This window comes from Arvicanthis niloticus, chromosome 30 (genome assembly GCF_011762505.2).
Source record: "Arvicanthis niloticus isolate mArvNil1 chromosome 30, mArvNil1.pat.X, whole genome shotgun sequence".
Taxonomy (NCBI): domain Eukaryota; kingdom Metazoa; phylum Chordata; class Mammalia; order Rodentia; family Muridae; genus Arvicanthis; species Arvicanthis niloticus.
In genome coordinates this window covers 4,362,680-4,375,700 of record NC_133438.1, presented here as the reverse complement: position 1 = coordinate 4,375,700, position 13,021 = coordinate 4,362,680, and the positions used below count along the sequence as shown (strand labels likewise).

General features: G+C 41.8%; 1 protein-coding gene across 5 annotated transcripts in view; it reads right to left on the bottom strand.

Annotated features, from left to right (window-relative positions):
- Positions 1 to 6,784: 6,784 nt before the first annotated feature.
- Positions 6,785 to 13,021, bottom strand: part of Znf583 (zinc finger protein 583) — a 21,419-nt gene continuing 15,182 nt past the window's right edge. For all 5 annotated transcript variants that reach the window (XM_076927579.1, XM_076927580.1, XM_076927581.1 and 2 more), the window contains one exon: positions 6,785 to 8,871. In XM_076927579.1, the coding sequence (XP_076783694.1) occupies positions 7,397 to 8,871 (1,475 nt within the window). In that variant the 3' untranslated portion in view covers positions 6,785 to 7,396. The remainder of the gene's footprint in view (positions 8,872 to 13,021) is intronic.

Genomic DNA, 13,021 nt, shown 5'->3' with positions numbered 1-13,021 from the left:
CATCACCCCCCCGCTGGTAGGAGGCTCTGAGAATTTCAGGCAAGGCCTTACTTGAGGAACCATGTCATGGGGGGTGGGGTGCTATGTCTTATCCCACCCTCTCCTTTAAAAACTTCCTTTAAAGAATTAGAGACTCATAGCCAAACATTAGGCAGAGCTCAGGGAAACCCACAGAAAAGGGGTAGGATGGATTGTAGGAGCCAGAGGAGTGGGGGACGTGACCCAAAGATATCAACTAAGCAGGAATCCTAGGGACTCACGGAGTCTGCATGGGCCCAGCCTTACTGCTTGTTGTTATGCTGTGTTTGACTGATGTCCCTGGGAGGCCTATTCTTCTCTGAAGGGAAATGGAGGAATAGTGGTTCTGAGGAAGTGGGTGTGTGTGGGACTGGGAGAAGCAGAGGGAGTGGAGGCTGCTGTCAACATGTATGGGAGGAAAATTTTGTAAAAAGTTTAAAATATTTGATATATATACACATACATATACATGTTTTGCCTGTGTGTATATATGTGCACCACACATAATCCTGCTGCTCAGATGCCAGAAGAGACCATCAGATTCCCTAGGACTGGAGTTACAGTTGTGAGTCACCATTTGGGTGCTGTGAATTGAACCTCTGCAATAACAACAAGTGCTCTAAAGTGCTGAGCCATTTCTCCACTCCCCCGCCCCTTTAAGCCTACCAGTCTATAGTATTTTGTTATGGCAGCTCAAGCTAACTAGTACATTAGAGAGCTTTCACCAGAACCTTCTCTATCCCTTCTTTCCTTCTTTTTCCCATCTCTTTTCTGATTACCGTAAGAGATCTATTTTGCCTTGCCTGCCATGCTATGTTGGACTAAACCCAAAATAAATACTTCTTTGTTTTGCTCAGGTATATTGATTCAGCGATAAAAATTCTAATGTAAGTAAGAAAACAACCAGAGCATACAGAAGTTAAACTTGCAGGCAGGGCAAAGGCAGCTGAAATGTTAAAATTTCAGATACATAAACAAAAATAAAATCACTGCAGCAAATGTGGAGAATGGCATAGAGAAGACTCAAGGAGTGGTACGGTTTTCTATATTTCTATGTCTCTCACCTCTGTCCAAATCTTTGTGTTCTGTCAAGTCCTCTCTCTTGGTTCCAAATCAACAGTATCCCTAAGGGGATGCCATCTGGGATGTGTTTCAGTCGTAGTAGAGCGTCTGTGTTCTTATTTCCATTCTGTTTGCTGTGATAAAATATTGACTAAAAACAACTCAGGAGGAAAGTTTGTTTGGCTTACACTTCCAGGATCATTGAGAAGTCAGGGTAGGAACTCAGAAGGCAGAACCTGGAGGAATGCTGTTTCCTGGCTGGTTCTCAAGCTCCTGCTCAGCTAGCTGCCACACATTCCTCAGGACAACCGGCCCAGAGAATGAGGCCCACTGGCATGCCCACAGTCTGATCGGTGCAGTTCTTAATCGGGACTCCTCAAATGACTAAGCTACAAGTCTGATGGACCTAAGATCAATTCCTGGAACTCCCATGGTGAAAGGAGATATGCAATTCCTGCAGGTTGTGTACACACACACACACACACACACTGTAATGTTTAAAAAGAATGTTTAAGATTGAACTACCTGAAATACACCTTAAATTCATAAATTAAATGTAAGTTAGCGTTTTGTGTGTGGTGGCGGTGGCGGGGATAGTAGTATAAACATTCAAAAAGCTGAAACAAATGGAAAAGGGGATAAAAGGGGTTCTAGAGTAATTGCCTAGCATGTGGTGAGGCCCTGAGTTCAATTCCAACAGGAAAAAAAGAGAGAGGTTACAATAAAGAGATTAGTTTCCAAGAACACATAATTCTCAATAGACATAAGTTGACTTATAGAGGTGCAATTTAAATGATGATAAAGAGCCAATAGAAGCAACCGGGATGACTGCTTGGCTTGAGCTACCCACATATTTTTTTTTTTAAGTGTTTAGCTCCCCGGTTGTCAAGCTACATGCACGGTACACCCCACTCCAAACACAAGCATGAGGACCTAAAGTCAGATTTCTAGTACCGATTTAGAAGTCAGGCATGGCTGCAAATGTTTGCAACTCCAATTCTGCGAGGTAGAGACAGCTGGATTGGGGTGCTTGCTGGTTAGATAGAATATTTGAAAAGGTGAATGCCAGATTCACTGAGAGACATTCTCACAAAATAAAATACAGCCAAGAATGTTACATGCCTTTACTCCCAGGATTCAGGAGGCAGAAGAAGGGGGATTTTTATGAGTTCAAAATTAGCCAGAACTACTACATAGTTAGTTCCTAGTTGACAAAACAAAACCAACAAAAGGTAGGGGCCTGGAGAGATGGCTCAGTGATTAAGAGTACTTGGTGCTCTTCCAGAAGACACAGCTCCAGTTCTAGGATCCAGAGGGTGGCTAAGCAGCAACTCCAGTTCCAGGGGGTCTCCTCTTCTGGCCTCCAAAGACACAAGGCACATATGGTGCACAGACAAATATGTAGGCAAAACCAGTCTCATATACCTACAAATAAAATCAACAAGGCTGGAGATATAACTCTGGTAAAGCACTTTCCACAAAAGCCTGGCCACCTCGATCGGATCCACAGAATCTATGTTACAATCAGATACGATAGCATCCATGTCTGTAATCCCTAGTCTTAGAAGTAACCCCTCATGTGTACTCCTGTTAGGAACCCCAATAAAAACCCACTGTGGTGCTAGAGAAATTACCAGCACCCTCCTATAACTCTAGTTCCAGAGGATCTAACACTTTCTGGCTTCCTTGGGCACTAGACATACATGTAGACAAAACATAGACATACATGTAGATGAAACACCCATGCACATAAAGTACAAATTAAAAAAAAAAAAACTCACTAGTTGACCAAGTTGGACTTTGATGCAATCATTATTTTTTTACTCTGGGATGAGTGTGTGTGTGTGTGTGTGTGTGTGTGTGTGTGTGTGTGTGTGTATTGCATCTCACCAAGTGGTCCATCATATAATATGGCTCTACAGGGTGGTTCCAAGAAGTTATCATTATAATCTCTTGAGGGAAGCAGTGCTGTCACCATAATATTAGGTAGCTAGGAGGCATTAGGAGGCTTAAAGTTGTTGAGGGTGGACACATCCCTCAGTGGCAGCAACTTGTAAAACCAGAAAAAAATGTAGAACTCTGATTATTGATCAAAACAGTGGGACTGGAGTCATATCTCTGTCCTTAAATAATGATGCGACATTCTGAATTTCCCAGAAAGGCTGGTGTGGTGATTTGAATAGGTTTGGCCCCCAGAGATTCATGTGTCTGAATGCTTGGCCCTTAAGGAGTCTCACTATTATGAGGTATGGTCTTGTTGGAGTACTTGTGGCCTTGTTAGAGGAAATGTGTCACTATGGAGGCGGGCTTTCAGGTCTCATATATAAACTCAAGCTATGCCTAGTGTAACAGTCTTCTGCCTGCCAGCAGGACAGTCCCCTTCTGCTGCCTGTGGATCAAGATGTAGAACTCTCAGTTCCTCCAGCACCATGTCTGCCTGCACTCTGGCATGCTTCCTGCCATGATGATAATGGCCTGAATTTCTGAAAATGTAAGCTAGCCTCAATTAAGTATTTTTCTTGAAATGAGTTGCTTTGATCATGGTGTCTGTTCACAGCAATAAAACCCTAAGACAGCTGGTAAAGAACAAGGGTTTATATACCATTATTTCTCTCCTAGGAGTTAATTCAAATGTGCCTATCAATCACCCAGGTTGAAAAAGGACTCTGTAAGGTGGGCAGTGGTGGCGCATGCCTTTAATCCCAGCACTTGGGAGGCAGAGGCAGGTGGATTTCTGAGCTCAATGCCAGCCTGGTCTACAGAGTGAGTTCCAGGACAGCCCAGGCTATACAGAGAAACCCTGTCTCAAGCCCTTCCCCCATCCCTACTCCCCCAAAAGAAGATAACTTTCTGTTCTAGAGAGAATAGAAATAATGTGAACACTGCCTAGATTTATGTGACTACTGTAATGGTCCTTTTGGAAATGCTGTAATTTGCCCTTTAATCCATACCTGTTATCCATACTTTGTGTCTTGTCTGAATTCTTTCAGTGGAGATCATATGGACTAGGATGCAAAGGGGAAGCCAGAGCTAGACCATGGTAACACTTAAGTTGATTATTCTTGGGCCAGTGTACAACCTCACCATCATATGGTTAATTTTCACCCTTTGTCAGGAAAAAAATGTGTGCATGTGCATGTGTGTGTAGAATGTATGTATGCACCAGAGGAGCATGTTTTTGGAGGTTGATGTCAGGTGATCTCAGTTGCTCTCCAATTAAAAAAAATTATAGTATATTTGTATTCATGACGTGAGGGAAATGTGTGTCATGATGCTAATATGGAGGCTAGAGGACAGCTGTGGGAAGTAGATGTCCTGCTTCCACCTTTCCATAGGTCCTGGATCTTGAATTCAGGTTGTCAGGCTAGTGCAGCAAAGGTTTTATTGGCTGAGCCATAGTGATGGCCCGTCACCTTTTCCTTTGAAAAAGATTCTCTCACTGAGCTTGGAGATCATCAATTTAGACAGGCTGATGAGTCAATATGATCTGCCTGTGTCTGCACTTGCAGTGCTGTGGTTATGGACTGACACACTGCTGCACCAAGCTCTCGTGTGGGTGCTGGGAGCCTGAACTCAGGTCCTCACACTTGCGTAAAAGGCACTTTACTGAGCCATTTCCCAAGCCCCATAAAAATATCCATCACACTGCTGTTCCTAGAATCCAAGGTGAGTTCAGGTTTAAGATAATGGAGACCTCTGGGCACCTTTTACAGGGTCTTTTGGGACTAGGTATGGAGTCAATACTTTTAAAAAGGAGTTGTTATGGGGCTGGAGAGATAGCTCAGCAGTTAAGAGCACTGACTGCTCTTCCAGAAGTCCTGAGTTCAATTCCCAGCAACTACATGGTGGCTCACAACCATCTGTAATGGGATCTGATGCCCTCTTCTGGTGTATCTGAAGAAAGTGAATATGTATTCACATATATAAAATAAATGAAATCTTAAAAAAAAAAAAAAAAAAAAAAGGAGTTGTTTAAGCCTGGACATTGGCAATATATGCTTTCCATGGCTTGTTAGTTTTATGGTCATTGTCAAAGAATCAGCTCTTGGTTTGAATTTCTATTTGATTTCCATTCATGGGTGTGTGTGTGTGTGTGTGTGTGTGTGTGTGTGTGTGTGTGTGTGTGAAGGTGATAGGTAGTGACAGGTAGGGCTTCCCTCATACATACTAGGCTGGTACTCTGCCATCAGGACACACTCCAAGCCTTTCTTTCTATAGTTTGTTCTTTTTTTTTTTTTTTTTAAAGGATGTTTTAGTATGTTATGAATATGTTATGAGGGCTTGCATGTCTGTATGTGCACCACTTGCATTCATGTTCAAGGAGGCCAGACGAAGGCATCAGAAGCTCTGGAACTGGAGTTACAGGTAATAGTGAGCCAACATGTGGATGCTGAGAACTGAGCCCAGGTCCACAGCAAGAGCAAGTGCTCTTAACCACTGAGCCATCTCTGCAAACCCGTGTTCACTCTTATGCTATGGATTTCACCACTCTTCCTTTTCTAAGTTATTCAGGTGTAAAATTGACTTGAGATCTTTTAGAGCAAGTGTGAGACGCTGTTGTATTTCTAAGTACCATGTGAGCTGCATCCAGCAAATTCCAATTTGCTGTGTTCACTCAGTTAAAAAAAATTCGCCCTCTGATTTCTTCTTTGAACTGAGTTCCTGAAAAGTGCGCTAGTTTGGTTCAAATTTGGGGCATATTGGGGTTATCTTTCTGTTATTTGGTCCCAAGTTCATTCCATTCTGGCCAAAAAACATTTCACAAGACTTGAGCTCTTTTAAATTAACAGACGTAGGCCTAGAGAGATGACTCAGTGGTTAAGAATACAGCATTCATACTTGGTGGCTCATCAGCAGGTGACTCCAGCTCCAGGGGACCTAATACTGTCCTCTGTCTTTGAGTGTACACTCACACACTCACTCTTTTTTAAAAATAACTGGAGAATGTGGGTGGGTTTTTTTTTTGTTCTTGTTTTTTGTTTTTGAGACAGGGTTTCTGTGTAGCCTTGGCTGTCCTAAACTCTATAGAACAGGCTGGCCTCAAACTCACAGAGATCTGCCTGCCTCTGGAGTGCTAAGATCAAAGGTGTGTACCACCATGCCTGCCTGAAGATGTGTTTTTAGGCCTAAACTGTGGTACATCTTGGTAGGCGCTCTAGTTCACTGATTACTGATTAGATTTTCTGCCTTGTTTTATTAAGTGTCTGTTTTGCTTTTGTTTACATATATATAATGAATATATCTCAGTAAATTCCACTTGAAGTGATTTTTTTAAAAAAATCAAATGTGGATTCATAGAACTTGAATAATGAAGTCACTTGTGGATTCATAGAACTTGAATAATGAAGTCACTTTTTTCTTATCTAGTCATATATTTACATATTCATGCTAAAATAGAAGCTAACTTGTTTTCCTCTATAATCAGTTCAATGTAAATCCAATTGTATTAGATGTCACTCGAATAGTATATGTATTCTAAGATACGGTCTAATGTAGCCCAGGCTGGCTTACTTATAGCCAAGGATAACTCTGAACCTATCCCCAGCTTATGTAGTGCTGGGTACTGAGCCCAGGGTTTTGTGCATGCTAAGTAAGCACTTTAAAAACTGAGCTACAGCCTCAGTCTCCAACTTTACTATTTCTAATTATAAAAGTGTTATAATGCCCCAGATATGTTTTTTGCCTATGATAAAGTAATCAACTCTTCTTAGTATATCATCATATTTTTATTTTAGATTAATATTACTTTATGCTAGGCACTCTGCTAAGAAATCTACATGCATTGTATTTTCTTCTCCCAGTTACTTTTGAGGTAGAGCCATTATTTTTCCCGTAGTATAAATAAGACAGAAGGTTACGAAGGACCAGACGCTCCCTTAAAATTAGGGATGGAAGATGCAGGAGAATGATAGGTTTGTTTTAATTCTATATGGAGAGAGAGAGAGAAAGAGAGAGAGAGAGAGAGAGAGAGAGAGAGAGAGAGAGAGAGAGAGAGAGAGGTGAATATTGACATGAAGGCTTTAACGAGTAGTTTGAAACAAGGTTACGGGGGCAAGGTGGTCTGTTAGGTTACTTTATGGACTGTGCTTTTTCCCTACAAACTTTTGGATATTGGAAAGAAATTTCAATTAATGAGGGATAAATAATATGACCAAACTTTGCTTTTGTAAAGTTTGGCTGAAGTGTGGAAACTGACAAGGGGCATGGGTGAATACACTAGAAAGCCATTTCAGTCTTCCAAACAAAACAGCGTAACACATAGAAGACAAGGGTGATATAATATAAATGGTCCCAATGGGTCAGATTTGGGTTATATTTAGGAGATAAAACCTAGAGTTCTTGGCAACTGACTAGACATGGAGGGTGACGGAGAGGAAAGGGACAAGAATGACTCCATGGTGTGGACTTTCTCATGATGAGCAAGGTGTGCTCGCTGCCTGAAAGATTTCCTGCAATCTTTACATTCATACGGTCTCTCTCCGGTATGAATTCTCTGATGTAGGGTGAGAGATCCACTATAACTAAAGGCTTTCCCACAAATGTTACACTCGTAAGGTTTCTCTCCAGTATGGATTCTTTGATGCTGAGCAAGGCCTGCGTTCTGGCTAAATGTTTTCCTGCATTCGTTACACATATAGGGTTTCTCTCCGGTGTGACTTCTCTGATGCTGGGCCAGGGATGAACTGTTGCTAAACGCTTTTCTACATTCCGCACATTCATAGGGTTTCTCTCCGGTGTGAACCCTCTGATGTTGATCGAGGTAAGCAATCTGGCTGAACGCTTTCCTACATACTTGACATTCGTAAGGTTTCTCTCCGGTATGCACTCTCTGATGTTGGGAAAGATGTGCATACTGGCTGAACGACTTCCTGCACTCTTTACATTCGTAAGGTCTCTCCCCAGTGTGAATTCTCTGGTGTACAATTAGGTATCCACGGTGACTAAAAGCTTTCCCACACACGTGGCACACATACGGTTTCTCGCCCGTATGAATTCGCTGATGCTGAGCTAGGAACGAGCCGTTACTAAACGCTTTCCCACATTCAATACATTCGAAAGGTCGCTCTCCGGTATGGATTCTTTGATGCTGAGTCAGGTGTGCGATCTGGCTGAAGGCTTTTTTACATTCTTTACACTGGTAAGGTTTCTCTCCAGTGTGCACTCTCTGATGCTGAGCGAGATGTGCGTTCTGGCTGAAGGCCTTCCTGCACTCTTTACACTCATAAGGCTTTTCCCCAGTGTGGATTCTCTTATGTTGCGCTAGGTTTGCACTCTGGCTGAAGGCTTTCCCACAGTCCACGCATGCGTAGGGTTTCTCTCCGGTATGAATTCTCTGGTGGAGAGTAAGGGAGGAGCTCTGGTTAAAGACTTTTTCACATTCAGTACATTTCAGGATTTTCTTTTCTACCTGGACCTTCTTAGGTTTCATTTCAACGGACTTTTTCCGGTAACTTCTCTTTTGTGGCTCACTTTGATCTAGTCTTTCTTTGGTAGAGAAACTTTGTGGCATATCTAGTATTGCATCCTGATGGAAGGCGTGCCAGGATGGATTACACCCATTCAGTTCGTCTTCAGGGATTTCTTTATGAGTGATGAGCAGCTGATTGCAGTGCTCCCCCTGACCTTCCAACCTGTTCTTAAACCAGTCTTCACTTTCATGGTCTTCTTCCAAATTGGGACAGTCAAGGCTGGAACTAAAATGCCTTCTTCCCACTGTTAGGACTTTAGCAGATTCCTTATAAATATCTCGCTTTGATATAAATTCAGTTCCTTTGAATACATACTCCCAATCTAAAAGATACCAAGAAAAATAGATGTTTTAAAATTCATGCATAAGAAGAAAAGAAAGAAAGTACTCAGGGAACGTAAAATATAAAAGAAATGAAAGGATTTAACATCTCTTAATGCATCTTAAAAATTAAATTAGGAAAGGTGGTTGAGCCGGGTGCAGGGACACACGCCTTTAATCCCAGTACTTGAGAGGCAGAGGCAGGCCCTTCTCTGTGAGTTTGAAGCCAGCCTGGTCTACAATAGTGAGTTCCAGGATAGCTAGAGCATGAGACTCTTCCTTCAAAAAAAAAAAAAAAAAAAAAAAAAAAGAAAGAAAGAAAGAAAGTAAGAAAGAAAGAAAGAAAGCTGATTAAATTAATCATACATAACCATAAAATATAATTTAGAAAACAAAAAAATTAAAGAGGTCATCTAAAAATCACAATTATCTTTTTAAAAATTAATTAAAATTTAGATACAATTACGATGTTATATCTGAGTTAATAATATAGTCTTCAAACATCTTCTCTTCCTCTCTCAAGTTAAAAGTCAATTTTAGAATGTCAAGAATGTAGCTGAAGTACCCCTTGCCCCTGGATAGCCAGACCTAAATGCAAACTAGCTGTCTAGTGGGTCATTAAACTTTATGGTTAATCACTACATTCCAGGAAAGGTGTTCCTGAAAATAATTTCCTTTGTAATTCCTGAAACCACAATGCCTTCATGAAAACAGACTTTTCTATCAAATCGCTTGCTTCTATTTAATACAGGCTTTACCTTGTCTTACGCTTATTAGTCCCAGATTAGGCTACTTCTTTTTGGAGCTACATTTATTTAATGTGTGTACATAGATAAATGTTATGACATTTGTGTGGAGGTCAGAAGACCACTTGTGGGGTTCTCTCTCTCCTTCCACCATGTTAGACCTGAGTACAGAACTCAGGTCATCAGGTTTGGTGGTAAATGCCTTTAGCTGGTGAGCTAGCTCAGTGGCCCAACATTACCTTTTTGTGTGTTTTGAGAGCAGGGTCTTTGAAATTGATAAATCAATTTCAAAATTGGCCAAAATTAGTAAATGCATATTGGGTCTCATCCAAATTGGCTACCATATCCTACTGTACATCAATATAAATACATTCACCAACTGTCCAATAGGTATTATGGTATGTTCAATAAGCCAGGCTTTTCATGGGTCGTAAGACAAATGTGTCAATAAATTTCAAAGTACTGACTGAAATCAGAGAGGGATGTTCTCTACTCTCAAAAGAATTACTTTTAAGGGGCAAAATGGTGTCTGGCATGTACTATCAGAGTATTAAGAATAGTTGTAATTTAAAAGTGCTTACAATTACACAACAACAACAACAACAACAACAACAACAACAACAACAACAACAACAAACACAGAAAATCCTTGAGGGGCTACTTTAGAAGAAAAGGCCAACATAAACCCACAGGAAGTAGAAAAGTATCTTAGTAGATGTAGTAGAAAAGTGTCTTAGTTAGGGTTTTACTGCTGTGAAGAGACACTCTTATAAGGGCAATGTTTAATTGGGGCTGGCTTACAGGTTCAGAGTAAAGTTCTGTCTAGTATCATCAAGGCAGGAGCATGGCAGCTTCCAGGCAGGCACAGAGCTGGAGCTGAGAGTTCTATATTCATCCAAAGGAAACCAGGAGCAGACTGATCTCCAGGCAACTAGGATGCGGGTCTTAAAGCCCACGCCCACAATGGCACACTTCCTCCAACAAGGCCACACCTCCTAGTAGTGCCACACCCCGGACTAAACATTCAAACCACCACACGAAGTGAGAAAACAACAAAGTAGCTACAGTGAACAGAGAAAGTAAAGCCAAAGTTAGATAATAAAAACTACTAGTTATGAAAACTCGAGGGCTTGTGAGATGGCTCCGGGCATCCAGGGATTTGCCATTAAACCCGATGACCGGGAGCTGATCTCTAAAATCCATGCTTTAGAAGGAAAGAACCAACTCCTGAGGGTTGTCCTTGGCTTCCACACACACACTGTGTCATGTGTGTGCCTATACTTGTGCGCACACATGCACGCACAAAGTAAATAAATGAAATGTTAAAAAAAAAAAACAAACTTTACATTAAAAAGAGAAAAATTTGCCGGGCAGTGGTGCTGTTGCCTTTAATCCCAGCACTTGGGAGGCAGAGGCACGGGGATTTCTGAGTTTGAGTTCAGCCTGGTCTACAGAGTGAGTTCCAGGACAGCCAGAGCTACACAGAGAAACACTGTCTCTAAAAACCGAGAGAGAGAGAGAGAGAGAGAGAGAGAGAGAGAGAGAGAGAGAGAGAGAGGCAATATCACAGTGAAAGGAGTTATGATATTCTATAAAACTAAAAAGATAATTTTATAAACTTATGTTAATAAAGTAGGTAACGCATATGAAATGCACAATCTCTTGAAAGAAAAAGCCGTACCAAAGCTGAAGCAAGAAGAATTAGAGAAAAAATAATCCTATATTCATTGAATCTGCTTCCTAAACTGCTTCACTAGTGGACTCCACCAAAGATTTAAGGGGAAAAGAATACAATCACGAAACTTTTTCAGAAACAGAAGATGATAATACTCTGAACTTGTTCTCACAAATCCAGCATTATCCTGATAATAAAGCCAAAAAAGAGATCACAAGTAAACCCAGAGACCGATGCAGTACCTATACATAAATGCAAAATGTTTAGTAAAATATAGCAAATAACAGGGGTTTCTAACAGGATCTTTTCTCGTTCTTCTGTGGTCAAGAGAACCTGTAAAAGCTGCTTGCAATCATCTCAGGTAGGCTGGTGGAAAAATATTAAAGATTTTTCCAGTCTCGTCAGACTGGCAGGGTTATCTGAAAAGAAAGGGTGATTAATCTTCTAGTTTGGTCTGTGCCTCATTCCTTGGAGAGCCAGGGCTCAGAAGCCTGGCTTCCTCTTTCTCACCCATGGTAGTGGATCTTGGACCAGGTCCTGCCACACAGTAATGTATGGCTGTTGATCGAGATGTGACCCCGGTCCTTCCTGAAAAATAATAGCTTTAACTTTAAAAATAATAGTCAAGTCAAAAGACTCTTCTAGAGGCCAGCCAACATCAAAAGTCGGCCACTCTGAGGCACAAAAAGTCTGTCACAGTCCTTTCTTGATCTCAACTGATAAGTTATGTGCTCTGGTTCTAACTTCAGTCTAATAGTCTAAGGTTAAACTTTAGTCACAGTTTGTCCCATCATCACAAATAACATAAAACCCAGACAAAACAAACACACAGAGAGACTAACAAAAACCTGTCTCAATTGCGAGTGCCAGCCAGGAGGGATTCCAAGTCCTCCCTGGCACCCAGATGGGAATCTCCCAGGTGTCCCTGAGAATTCCTGCCCTTCTGGGACGTCTCCCAGGGCTGTGGCTGGTGATTTCCCTATCACGTCTGCCAATCACTCCATTCGTCTCCTCTCGAGACAGAAACCGCTGCAAACAGCTGCAAAGAACCAAAAGTACTTTCACAAAACCAGCTCACTGAGACAGTACAGACAAGAGAATGGGCCCCAAACACAGAAACAGAAATCTTTTACTGAGACAATATAGACAACAAAATTGGCCCAAAACACAGAAATCATACCTCCAAGTGGGTTCTTAGAGCTTAGGGTGGTCGCAGTTTCCCAGTCAGGGAACCAAAAATGTAAGACCCCCACGAAGGGAGGACCTCACCCAAGTCTCAGGAATTTACGGCCACCCAATAACTCACAAGACACTGAACTCGATGCAATCAGCAAGAGGTATATTTTGATCAGCATGCTGAGGTCAAGACCCATGACCCACGCAGGGGCAGTGGGGTCTGACCCCGGGCTTTGGAGGCAGAGAAAATTTAAAGGCAAAAACCACAACCCAGGGGGGAAAACCACAACCTAGGGGGAGTTAAGGGAGGGTCATTGGAGAGCACCTGTGGAAAGTCCCAGCCCATTATTCAGTTTGTGACAGGGTCTAAGGAACAGTCATGGGGAACATTTTGTATAGGCTATTCTCTAAGAGCCTATCATCTATCTTGTGGTCAGCCAAGTTCCTGAAACACAGAGCTCACTACCAAGCTGACCTGCACTCTTGGTTCTGCTCAGCCTGTTAGCAGTTTTTGAGAATTTTTAACCCTTTCAGATGCATGTCCTCAATAGCCTG